The sequence below is a fragment of the Lissotriton helveticus genome, chromosome 6, assembly GCF_964261635.1.
Source record: "Lissotriton helveticus chromosome 6, aLisHel1.1, whole genome shotgun sequence".
In the NCBI taxonomy this organism is placed as follows: Eukaryota; Metazoa; Chordata; class Amphibia; order Caudata; family Salamandridae; genus Lissotriton; species Lissotriton helveticus.
In genome coordinates, this window is record NC_136067.1 from 767,215,019 (window position 1) to 767,228,377 (window position 13,359).

General features: G+C 44.2%; 1 protein-coding gene across 5 annotated transcripts in view; it reads left to right on the plus strand.

The window, feature by feature from the left end:
• Window positions 1-13,359, plus strand: part of MAP3K7 (mitogen-activated protein kinase kinase kinase 7) — a 323,646-nt gene that overhangs the window by 11,001 nt on the left and 299,286 nt on the right. For all 5 annotated transcript variants that reach the window (XM_078648255.1, XM_078648256.1, XM_078648254.1 and 2 more), the window contains exon 2: window positions 5,039-5,149. In XM_078648255.1, coding sequence (XP_078504381.1) covers window positions 5,039-5,149 — 111 coding nt within the window. The remainder of the gene's footprint in view (window positions 1-5,038; window positions 5,150-13,359) is intronic.

Below are 13,359 nucleotides of genomic sequence, written 5' to 3' on the forward strand. Positions count from 1 at the left end.
GGTCTCTCGCAGTGGTTCCAGCGTTGTCTCCCCGCCGTCCGTGTCCCAGCGCCTGCGTTTTAAAAGCGCCCGCGATGTAATGGCGGGCGCGATCTAACGTGCGTAGTGAACGCACGCGTCGTAACGTCGCGTGCTTTGTGACAGCGCGCAACGTATACGCATGCGACGCATGCGTTGCAATGGGTCTTTCCCATGTGATCGGGATGCTGCATTCTGCACTCTGTAATGTGAGCTCTTGGGCCTCTCGGCCCCCTGTAATGTTTATACCCAGGGCACGCTTTCCTTTCAAAACATTTAATGCTATCATTACAAAGGAAGAAAGAAAAGTCCCTGTAAACAAACGGATCAAAACAAAAGCAGGGGGAATACTGAAGTTAGGTGCTGCTGCTGGGAGGAAACCAAGGACGAAAAGGAGGGACGAAAAAGGGACAAGGAAGGGACAGTAGGCAATTGCTAAGCCTTTTGAAAGGACAATCATAGTAACCAATAAAAAGCGAATGGGCGGGCTGTCAGTCCAGTAGTATATATAACAGATCGAGAGAGATAGCGCTTGCGCTTTCAAGGGTCGACCAGTAGTGGGAAGAAGATTTTTTTTCCCTAATTAATCACATTTTATTTCTGTAAGTGCATATTCTTTAGAGGGGTCTTGCCTTTTAGCCTTCCTGTTTACTGGTTTTTAAATGTTTGCCCAAAGGATTAAACATTTGCCCCCCCTTAGAGGCAAGTTATCAGTTAAACATGGAATTATCAGAATTGTGATTAGTATACTCCTAAAATAACTATTCAACTCTACTTCCTAGAAACACTTATTTATTTTTTTACTTTTCACTTAGGAAGAAATAATTTGATTAAAGCATTTAAATAGAATAAATATGCAGTGCATCACACAAACAAGGGCCTACGTATTCTTATCAAAGACATATCTCCAAGTGGCTGATATCCATATTGGCTAAGCACTGTCATAGGAAATATTTGCATAACATCTTTGCTCTTGTCTTGGTTTCTTCCTTGGGCTGTGACTGCTTTGATGAAAGCATGCTAATTTTAAAATGGTCTACCGTATAATTGAGCTCCTTCGAGTAGCTGTGCCATACTACTGAGGCTGTGCCCAAAACTCCCAAAGGGCTCCTTCCATGGATACAGTTGGACTTTTCCTGGATATGCAGGATGCTTCTCAAAAAGTGCATCAAACCCAGGGCAGGGTACTCATGTTACATACACTCTGGTATTTCCATGTAGTCTTCACTTCCAGTGAATGTACTAATTAGGTTAATTTTGAATCAAAATATATTTCTGGAATCTGGTCCTGAAGCTACTCAGAGTGCCTGTTATTGTATGGTCTCCTTACAAGGCTATGCAGTTATTTCAATTAGAATAGTAAGACTACTTCATCTGTAGCCTGTGGTTGATAGTGTGTGTTTTATGGAGGAGACTCCCATGGCAGAGGTTTGGTGTTGTGTGTTAAGTTCAGAGGGGTGCTCCAGTCTTGTTGCTGTGAATTTTATCTGCACTTAAGCTTGCAGTAATGTGACCAGATTTAAGAAATATATGGTCACATATTGCATATACCTACATCTCAGAATAGGTGTCTACTCTTTTATACGTGCATTGTTAGTATAGTATGGGTGTATAGAGTGGCATATGTAAGAAGAGTCTTGGTGTCGTCTGTGAAGTTTGGAGGACTATTGATTGAAGTGAAAAGGAGTAAGAGTGATGCAATCACATTTGGAGTACACTTAACATTGACCCTCCTCCTTGCAACCCTCATTCTTTAATGTAGTACCTGCCACTGCGTATATCACCAAAGCTTTAGTTGAAGGAATGTGGTTTTGATGCCTTGGATACCCCTACAAGGAACGTTTTTCAGTGCTGGGGAGATTTGTGTCACTAAACAAAGAGAATGCAGTTGTCTGGTGCGCTCTATCTGGTTTTTGTGCATTCTTCATAGTAGGTAGGGATTATCTTTGATGTGTATATACCATTGGTGGCATCAGGTGCAGGCAGACCAAGACAGTGGTAGCCTGGACCATGAGAGGGAAACCTGTGTAAGGATAATGTGATATTAGTGGCACTCTGACACTCTTATGGCACACATGACATTCTGGTGTCCATAATCACTTTGAGATTTCTCACTTCTCTCATGATGGTGATTGAAGGTCCGTGTTCCCTAAGGCCATACGATAGTAGTGTGAGACTTTGACCGATTTCTGACGGCTGGTATCACTTTGTTGATGTGTTGAGTTTCAGGTGGCTGAGTACCAACTAGTGGCCCATTGTTCTGAATTGTGGGCCTAGAACACAGGATTTGTGGTCTGGCACGTTTTCAAGTTCTGGGGTGGGATGGGTGTCGTCCACTTAGTTGTATCAGTTTAAATGGATTGGCTTGACATCTGACAGAGGGCTGTGGTATGCATTTCAGATTGTAGAAAAATGTACTTGTAGCAGCTGTACAGAATTGTATTGCCAAGTTTACCAGGACAGTGTGAAAGTAGAGCAACCTACACTGACCGTAGCATGCTTGTCTATCCCAGGTTTCCAGAGTAGTTTAACTGCTGTCCTGCCTCTTCTAGGTCTACAGAAAGTGTGTCTGTACCAATCCTATATGCAGCATGCTTGCAAAAATCGTCATTATGACAGTGCCAACAGAACGCGGTACATAAAAAAAGAAGAAACTACATGTGTATTCTTATTCTTTCCTTTATGATGGTTGCTTCCTTTTCAGTCACTTTCTGTTCCGGTTTTTAGCTACACCATTATGTAAATCTTTCCTCCTTTGACATCTTCATGCGGCCTTTTAGACATGCATATTTTTGCCCTATTAATGTAATGCAAATATACATTTTCTTATTAAAATACTGCCTTAATTAAAGTGCTTCTCTTTTAATCAGTCTGACACAGTTACAAATTATCAAAGGCATTGTTTAGGTTTTGGTCCCTTCCCAAACAAGCATTGGCATAGCCAATAGTTCTCGCCTTTGGGACCTTATAAGTGTTTAGCCATGCAACAGTTAATGTTGTTGCAGTAAGGCTATTGTGCTGCATAACTAAATACCTATAAGGTCCCAAAGGCGATACCTATTGGCAATGCCAATGCTTGTTTGCTATGGCAAAGCTAACCCTTTGTGTTCAAAAGACAATGACTGGACTTTAGGTCAGGTCCCTGTAAACCGCTGGTCTACCAGAGTAATCTCCTCCAGCCGCTAGTTTGTGACATTGTTAGTCACATCTTAGATCATCCCTTTTATTAATCTCACCTTCATGTTATTGGCTGTATCATGTGCCTCCTAGGTAGTGTTTACACTGGATTGCAAAAGGTACTATTCTATCTCTGAAAAGTACAATCATCACACTTTTTTACATTTAAGTATCTAATGCATGCATGCTCTCGAATACCAAATATGTGTAATCTTCATTCTAACTTGTGCCTCTCTCATCCAATATCTTACACTTCTGTTGCTTAGATCACTCACCCTTGCAGCTGCTTTTTCCGCCCACACTTACTCTGACGCCGTGTTCCCTGCTCTTGCAACACCCACCCTCCATTTTCAGTCCACTGTCTTGCTCTGCTCTAAAGTCTGTTCCAATATATGAAAGACCCGGTTCCCAAACCAGCGACTTTAATAAAGCTGTGTGCCATTTCTCAAACGCATTCTTTCATTAATTCTATCCACACCATGGTATGTGCATTTCCTCTAAAATTGGTCAAATTCACATGACTCGCAAGTTACTATTAAGACATCCCCTGCTTATATACAATATTTGGCAAGACATAAAATTCACCTTTCTGGGCCACTGTTGATAACCAGCTAAAAGAGCTTTACTTGTTGGTAATAATCAGGCCGGTCATCTTTATGAGCAAATGAGACACAGAAGGTGCTGCCAATAAACAACGTAATAAACACCACATCCTAGTTTCAAGGCGTGTGGCTCACAGGGGTCCGAGTAGTCTCTAGTTAATCCGAAGTCTAGCACCGGCTAGTTACCCACTTACTTGTCCCTAGAAGAGGCTTCCGGCTAAACTATAATCACATTGACGAGTCCAGTTAGAAAGAAGCCTTACTTTTGCCTCTAACTGCAGCTTATGTGACCGGGAGCTGGACTCAACGTTCCTTTCAGAGCCCACGAATTGTTACTCCTTCCAACCATTGAATCCTCTGACAATTATCAAGACATACGTAATTTTTTTCAGAACACGACCTTTGCAATGTATACACCAGTGAATCAATCTAAAAATAAAAGAATCACTTTCAAAGAAAAAGCATATTTTTCATCATCCAGCGGGGCCAATAGCCTGGAAGAGGTCTACAGATCCTACCACTGTGATTGACTCCTGACAACAGTAACATGTTCCTGTAAACCATGTGGAGCGCTGTCTCCACTGCATAATAAGGTTAGTATGGCTAAAAGGGAACATGGAAAGCAACCCTGATCCAAGGACAAAGTAGGACAAAGCTGAATGCGAAAAAAACGAGCACGCAAGTGGTGTGTGTGTGTGTGTGCGCGCGCCACAGCGAGCCATGTGTTTTGAATTATCGCGCACACGTCTGGGCACGATAATTCAAAACACATGGCGTCTGTGCGGGTAACCGCAAGCAACAGCCACACACGCACAAGCGTGTGGTGAGTTTTTTGAAGCCCCCTTACAATAAGTCTGGCAGAGCAGCGAATGTACGCTGCTCCGGCGAGACCTAAAACTCTATATGGAGTGTCTTGCTGAAAAAGAAATGTAGGGATTCAAAAACAAGGTACACATATGCAAATCGACCGTTTTTGGCATTAACAATCCACATAGTAATGTAGTGATGATTACATTGAGCCCCCATTTGAGTCATATTTGAAGTTTCAATGTAAATATTTTGTATGTGGCTTAGCTAATTTGCTCTGAATAATCAGTCGTTTAATGTGCCTTTATATAGTTATGCAGATGATCAAGGTGAGGCTTAATTAGATGCAGTTCCTATGTTTCTCAGTAACCAGTTATGCTTATCCTTTAAAGGGAATGCAACACTGCAATAACTATTTCTTCACATTTTTCTAGGTGGTTGGAAGAGGTGCATTTGGAGTAGTCTGCAAGGCAAAATGGCGAGGGAAAGATGTGGCCATCAAGCAAATAGAAAGTGAATCTGAAAGGAAGGCCTTCATTGTTGAGGTACTCTTTGATAGCGTTTGGGAAATGTTTATGTATTTGCTGTTAGTTGGAAAAGGAAAGGTAAGATAGGTGACAGCAAATGTATAATGTCCACGCATGCTGTTGGCTGTAATCACCATTATTTCGAAAAATACCTGCTAATAATTTTCAAGTCCTTTCGATGGTACGCCTTTTTCTAACCTCTGCTTCCTGTTAAATAGGGTTCAGAAAAGGTGCTCTGAATGAATTCCAAACTGACTGAAACTCTAATTTTATCAGTGCCTCCAACAAAAATAAACATATTATTCTTTGAATCTGTTGAAAATATCTGGGCAAAGGAAGCAGGCCTATTTATGATCCTGCTTCTTGTTGACCTTGTTTGATGTTTGGCTAAATTGTAATGTGTTTTCTGCACATTGTTAATGTTATTTGTATTTGTAGAGCGCAAACTGATACCCGAGGGTGTCCTGGCGCTGAAGAGAAGACCTACTGTGGGTTGAGCATATAACTAGCCGGTTATCTTGAAAAAAGCTACGTTTTTAATGCCTTTTTGAAAGGCAGAAGATTGGGAAGGCTTCTAAGGTACAATGGTACAGAGTTCCATGGTTTAGCCGCATTGATTGTGAAACTTCTTCCGCCCCAATTAGCTTTTTTGACTCGAGGAATGCTAATAAGTTTTTGGAAAAAACGGTGTTGGATCTAGCCCTGATCTCTTGACTGGGTGAGAGTACTCTGCTTAATTCAGAGACTCTGTCCATCACCACCCCTTGTTGTAAATAATTTTGTCCACCCTAAGCGTGGAAGGGTATACTCAGATGTGAGTCCCTTGCTCATTGCACCATCAGGATTCAAGCAAGCCGGGCCGAAGACGGCTGAAATGCCAGAAACCGGTCCCCGGAAGCTTGTTTCCTTCCCAGTGTAAGAATTGGCTTTTGTAGTCTGGTCTGCCCTGTTCCCATGATGCACTGGGCCAGGGACAGACTAATTTGCATACAGCCAGGTTCTGAAACTGGGATGGTGCAATGAGCTAAAAAACGGTGTTGGATCTAGCCCTGATCTCTTGACTGGGTGAGAGTATTCTGCTTAATTCAGAGACTCTGTCCATCACCACCCCTTGTTGTAAATAAGTTTTTGGTCAGCAGACCGTAATACTCTCTTAGGCTTATACCAGGTAAAGCGTTGTTGTAGAAAATCTGGTCCGATGCCATGAAGCGCCTTAAAAACAAAGGCACAGTGACTTAAATCGGGTACGTTTGCGGATCGTCAGCCAATGAAGTTGTTTTTATTTTGGCTGAGATAGATTTGTGTTTAGGTGTGGCTGTTAGAAGTCTGGCTGCCGCATTTTGCAGCATCTGCAGCTTGTTCATCGATCCTTAATGAACCGTAAGATGTAGACTGTTACAATAGTCTAATCTAGACATTATGAGGGCAGAGACTACACTTTGTTGTGCTTCCTTGGGCAGAAAGGGCATGATGCTTTTGCAGGATTTGAGGATGTATGGAGTGGTGGAGGCGACCTGGTTTATTTGGTCTCTAAAACTCATGTTGCCATCGATCAAGATTCCCAGATTCTTTACCTTTTTTTATTGGTATAGGTAATGATCCCATCTCATCTGGCCTGCAACTAGGTGTCCAGAAGGTAGGGTCATTTCCGAAGAGAACAACCTCCATTTTACCGGTGTTCAGCTTCAAACAGTTCTGGAACATCCAGTCTCCTACTGCTTTCATACATTCCTTCATCTTAGTCGCGGTTACGTAAAAGTTCCCACGAAGTAGTGTCACCAAGATTTGGGTGTCATCACCATATGAGGTTAGTTCAAACCCAAAGCTTTGGGACACGGGGTCTAGAGATGACACGTATACATTGAACAGAGTAGGGCTCAAAGATAAACCCTGCGGCACACCACAGGGCAGGGAGAAGGAGTTAGCTCCATTGCTTTGAATGTAGAGAATAGTATAAAAGGCACCCGTTTTAAAATTTGGCTATTAACTGCTGTAGCTGCATAAAGCTCATGTAAATGCAAAAAAAATAAAAGCTGTATAAAAGGACTTTGACTCCATCCCCTTGTTGATCATCTTATTTGCGATCATTTGATTGGGCAGCAGTTGTGTTTGAAGGAAGTGACCCGATTAGGGTCACCTGAGTCACTCGCGACCACCTCTCAGCCTTCCACACAAATGAAGAGTTTGTCAGATAGTAGAGAATACAAACCAAGTATATTTTATTTAGGTACAGTGGAGACCGGTCTGACCAGCTTCCTTGGATTGCTGCAGACGGACTGACTTCAGCAAGCATGGCGATACATAATGTTCAATTCAAAACCAATAAATACACGCCACAACTCTAAATTTCCAGTTGGTAGCTGGAGAACAAAGGAGATACAGAAGGATGGGTACGATCCTGAGACCGGGTACATGCTATCTCAGTGCCATGGTCACTCTGCCTGGGCCTGCTGTTCTAAGGGTGGGAGCAGGCTTATCTAATGGGAAAGGTATGCCCTGACAAGAACAGTGTATTCATTAGCACAGCAAAACTCAACCTTGGAGAAAAAAAAATAGACCGCTGCTTTCAGCTGGGGCAGAGAGAGCGAGTGAGACAGAAGTTAGTTTCGGTCATGGCTCAAAATGGCTGAATATAAAATGGTGCCGCAAATGCTGACTTAAGACATACAATGCATGGAAAACTCAGCTAAAACATTTTTATTCCAACAGACCCTCCTTTTAGCAGTCACTTAACCATTTTATTACTACCTAAAAGCAGATGACATGTTGCTGAAAATAAGCCCTCCACTACAAGCTGATATGTGCACGGTCAGTATTCAAAGATACCTTCATCAATCAACATAATTTTGTTAAGGTCTTTCATCATCATTATTGTGGCATTAGTGTCATGGACTGATATATTTGGCTTAGGCGTCAAAGTATTTACACAATAAGCACTACAAGCAGGGAGGCAGTGTATGCAAAGACAACATGTAAAGCTATTACCGGCAACTGCAACCAGAAAGATAAGTATCTTCCAACCTCAGGTCGTGAACATACCCCAGGACCATCCAGAGAGAGTCTAGGTACCAGTTACTTGGTGTATGTTAGATGAAAGCCTATGCAACTTCTGTATGACAGCATACACATTGGGGGCGTGGTCAGGAATGTACACACAGCAGCTACTCCCAATAACGCGACAGGCCCCTTCCCGATCATCTCGGATGACGTCTAACACCACCCTGTTTTGTAAGGTAACGAGCCTCGTAGCCTGGAGCTCAGCAGTGATATTTGTTACTGTCCCTGCTGTTGTATTAATAACCCCTTCCACAACTCTTGTGAGCCGAAGAAAGTTAAGGCTATTGGACATGGGGCCCCAAAAGTATACGATACTCTTCATGGCATCTTCAAACTGTTGCAAAGTGGTATCTGTCTGATCTGCATCTTCTGTGTTAATCACCCTTTTGACTTGGGGATAGGGCACACTCCTACGCTGCAGTCTATTGTCTTTGTGGTAAATAGATGGAGCTATATACACCGTGGGGAAAAGAAAAGAGCGATAACACCTACCCGACCATCCCTCTGGGAGCCCGACATAAGCTTGGGATCCACAGACAAAATAGACATTAGGGGGTGGTATTAAGGATGGAATGTCAGTTGTTCTCAACTCATATATGGGATTGCACCTACTCTCCCCTACCTTTATCTTCCCAGCCCCCTGTACACAGAAACTAGCTGTTGTGTTGACCACTGACACTGGTATTGGCTTGTCTTCAGTAACATTACAAGCCTGGAAAGACTGTAAGTACTCAGACGTGTTAAACCCCTGGAATTCAACTATTTCCATTTGAGGCCATGTCCCATTTTTAACACTTTTGTATGTGTCCTTGCAGGTCCTTAAAAACAGGCTCTTGGCCTGTCCAACCGCCGAGGGGAGCCCTATGATGGAAATGTACATTCTGTACCATAGTGCTAGAATCAGCAGGTGTCCTGTCCAAAGTATTGAATTGGGTATGGGGGCGTATCATACTGTTCAATGCAAACCAACCCTCTCAACTACTGATGTATGACAGTGGCATGGACAACAAGTTATCACGTTTATGAGTCACCGAGGAGAGTAGACCACAAATCCAACAATTAGTTGTATTCGTCACCTCATGGGCCTGCTGCAATATTTGTATAAATACATTGTCCTTATAAGACTTTCAATGCTCTCTCTTGTGAGGGGCCAAAGTAACAGCAATGTGTTCAGGAGGAATCAGTGTTGTACCAACCAAAGAATGCACAGGATACTTCTCTTCCAGGAACTAGAATATCCCTAGTACAATGATTACTATTGATGCAAAAACTATTTTACTTTTTGTAGATCAACCCTCCTCTGGACGTGGAGGTGCAAATGGCTGTTCTTCCTCAGTAGTGGGCCGACCAAAAGGATACTTTGTGAAGCAAAGGAGAGGGAATGTAATAGAACTGATGCCAAAAGGGGCAAGTGTTCCCAGTGTCCGTCTGAGCCGCACTGGTAGACTCCTATTGTCAATCAACGTTGGCACTCTTGAGCACCGGCGGTGGAGCTGCTCAGTCCTAGCTCGTGATGAATCCCACATCGTCCAGGATAATGTACCCCCCTCCAAGGGAGCACATTCGATCTATTCTGTCCAATGTCCGCACAATGCACCAATCACGCCTTTCCCTAAACTAACACTGTTAGTACTATAGGCAAAGTACACCCTGACTTGCGCAGTCCATCCCTACTAATCTGACTTCTCCTTTGGTGCACTGTTCTTCACTCAAGGGTGCAAATCGTACATGGTGACTTCAGGCACAGAGGGGGTCAGTAAAAAGGGGCTCAGGCACAGAGGGGTGTGTGGAAAAGGGCTCCTCAATTGCTTTGATTTCCGGGGGTGTTGCTGCATTTAGTACTTCATTATTTTCTGCATCCGTTTGGGTCCATTTGAGCTTGGCATTGGAAAAATGGAAGAATCTTGGAGCTCTCTCCCGCTCCGTGTCCCCAATACCATCCCTCACCCACTGGTCATAGGGTAAAGGCAGGGGGCACCCTCCGACAGTGGGAGGAACAAATCCAGTTCTTTCGGCAGAGACCTTCACAGTGGTACGAGTTGAAAGGAGGACCTGTTCTGGCCCACTCCACCGAGGCTTCAGGCTCCTTTTCCGCTGAAAATTCTTGATGAGGAATGTCGTGTTCAGGCCCCTCTGGTACTGCGGGAAGCGTGTCCCTGATCTATTGGTGAATAGAACGCAAATTTTCAGTTAACTGGTACAGGTAATCAATCAGTAAAGGATACTCAATCTCAGAAAATTTACGAAGTCGTGGGGTGCACCAGACTTTCGCCGGGTGCCCAAACACGACCTCGTAAGGTGACAATCCTGTCCTTGAAGGTGATGTTGTTCTTGTGGACAAAAGGGCTAACGGTAAAGCATCTGGCCACTGCAACTCTGTGGTCTCCTGAATCTTTGCCAGTTTCAGTTTGAGAGTACCGTTGTACTTCTCAACCAAACCTGCTGACTGGGAATGATTTGCAGCATGAAAGTTCTGTCTGATGTGTCGTCCCTCACAAACTAGTTGGATAACCTTGGCATTGAAATGACTTCTGTTATCACTACAGATCAAACTGGGCAAGCCGAAGCGAGGAAATAACTCCTTCCAGAGTATCTATGGGTGTTTTTTCCTTAGTGGGGTAGGCCTCAACCAATTTACTGAATGCCCAGACCACCACCAACACATGCTTCAAATTATTGACCCTGTCCATTTTGATAAAATCCACCTGGAGGACCTCAAATGGGAAAGTGGAAGGTGCAAAATTATCGGGTGGTGTAGGGGTACCCTTGCCAGGATTGTGCATCATGCACACTATAGAGTATTTGACCAAATGGGCAGCAGTCTTGGAGATATATTGTCATTCTGCCACACGGGTCTACCAACTTGCAAATACCTTTAGCACGGATATGAGCTTGTCCATTGTCACTACGGGAAGAACATATACATCTGGCAACATCCATCTCTGCTTCCCTGACTTGTCAATCCAACATCCTTCATCATTTAAATTCGCTGTATTTTCTTGCCACACCGCTAATTCCTCCACTGTGGCCCGCTCTGGATCTCCTTCACATTTTCTAGTGTATTCTCAAAGATGGAGAACTCGGGCACCCACCTGGCTGGACCTGCTATAAACATTCTTTTCATTTTACTGCGGGCTGTCTGATCTGCAAAAGCGTTCCCTCTGTCTGATCTGCAAAAGCTTTCCCCTCTCCCACCTTGTCGGTAACCCTCCTATGAGCGCTGCACTTCACAATCGCCAATTTCTTGGAGCGCTTCAGGGCGGACAGAAGCCTATATATGAGAGGACAATGCTGAATGTGTGTCCCATGGGAAGTAAGGAACCCTCTCTCTGCCCAGAGCCGCCCAAAATTATGGGCGACTCTGAAGGCGCACTGGCTGCTGTCAGTATTAACAACCAGTCCCTCGCTTCGCTCACAGGCTCGAATTAGGGCAACTAACTCAGCTGCTTGGGCGGACTGATGGGGAACTCGTGAAGTCTCAACTACCGTGTGCATTGTAGTGATTGCATATGCTGCTGTGGTGGTGCCATCTGGTAATGTGAAGCAAGAGCCATCGACATATAGTTCCTCTTGGTGGTCAGATAAGGGAACATCAGTCAGGTCTACCTATCCTTTCATCTCCTCTTCCGTTCGGAAGATACAGTCATATACGTCTTATCTCCTAATCCTCAGAAGGGAGGGGTAGTAACATGGCAGGATTCAGAGTGGCACAGCGTTTGATCGTAATGTGCTTTTGAAAGACTGTCAGCTCTTAATCGGTCAGACGTGCACTGGTGAGGTGCTGTGTGTTCGTCTTATTCAAAGGGGTGTATCCACAGCATGGGGTGCCATAACTGTGAGATCAGTATCGAGTACGAGTCCTGACGATTGTCGTATTGAGACAGCCACGGCTGCGACCGCTCTTTGACAGCTCGGGAGGGCTCGGGTGACAGGGTCCAGCACCGTAGAGAAATAAGCACACGATTGTGCTTATCTCCCAATTTTTGTGTTAAAACAGAAAGCGTGCAACCACCCAGCTCATGGACATACAACACAAAGCATATGGTATAGTTCGGGGGGTACCTAGCACTGGAGCTGAGCAAAGCGCAGTTGTCAATTGCTCAAAAGACTGCTGCCACTCTGGCATCCAGGGCAGGGGCTCATGCATATCTTTTAGTGTTAGTGCAAGCAGAGGCTTAACAAGCCGTGAGTATCCAGGTGTCCACTGCCTGCAATAAGAAGTGATACCTATGAAAGCGAGCACATCTTTCTGAGTTTGCGGGACAGACATTTTCCCAATGGTACTGATGTGTTCAGGGGTCAATCTCCTACCCTCCTTCGACAGTAGGTGACCTAAATAGGTGACCTCCTGTCGACAATACTGGAATTTGGAAAGGGACACCTTATGGCCATGGTCAGCTAAATGGAGCAACAATTTAACTGTACTGTCTCTGCCACCTTGTTCTGTGCCCGAGGCAATGAGCAGGTCGTCAGCATATTTACCTGTGGGGAGCGACAAAGAATTCAACTGACTTTTCAACGCCTGACTATAAATACTCCGACTCTCTGTATAGCCTTGAGGAGCGTGACAGAATCTAAAGCGTCTACCAGCTAGGCTGAACCTGAACAGATACCTGCTGTCTGGATGAATGGGGATGCTAAAAAAAAGCATTTTTCAAGTCAATGACACAAAAGAACTTAGCAGAGGAAGGAATCATCGTCAAGAGAGTCGTAATGTCAGGGACCACTGGAAACTGAGGAATCACTATCTTAACTTCACGCAAATCAATCGCAAAACAGTTAACCTCTTCGTGATACTCAGAGGGACCAGAAAGCGCCTGTTTGAGGATCGGAAGAATAGGGCTGTTACAAACATAACCAGGCAGCTCCTCAACCACTCTTTTCTCAATCAAGTCTTGCACAATTTGAATCCAAGCTCGTTCACCTGCCTGCGGTATGCTGTACTGAGGAATGCAGGGTAAAATAGCACCTTCCTTGACAAATCGAAACAGGTGATATCTGCAACAAACCCACATCGATGTCGCCCGTTGCCCACAGTGTGGGTGGCACATCTTTAAATTCCGCAGGGAGAGGCGCATCTTTAGACAGGCACTGCGTAGCGCACACCACATTCGACCCCATTGTCATGTAGACACCATCCGGTATGCAATTAATCGTAGTATGTAATTTCT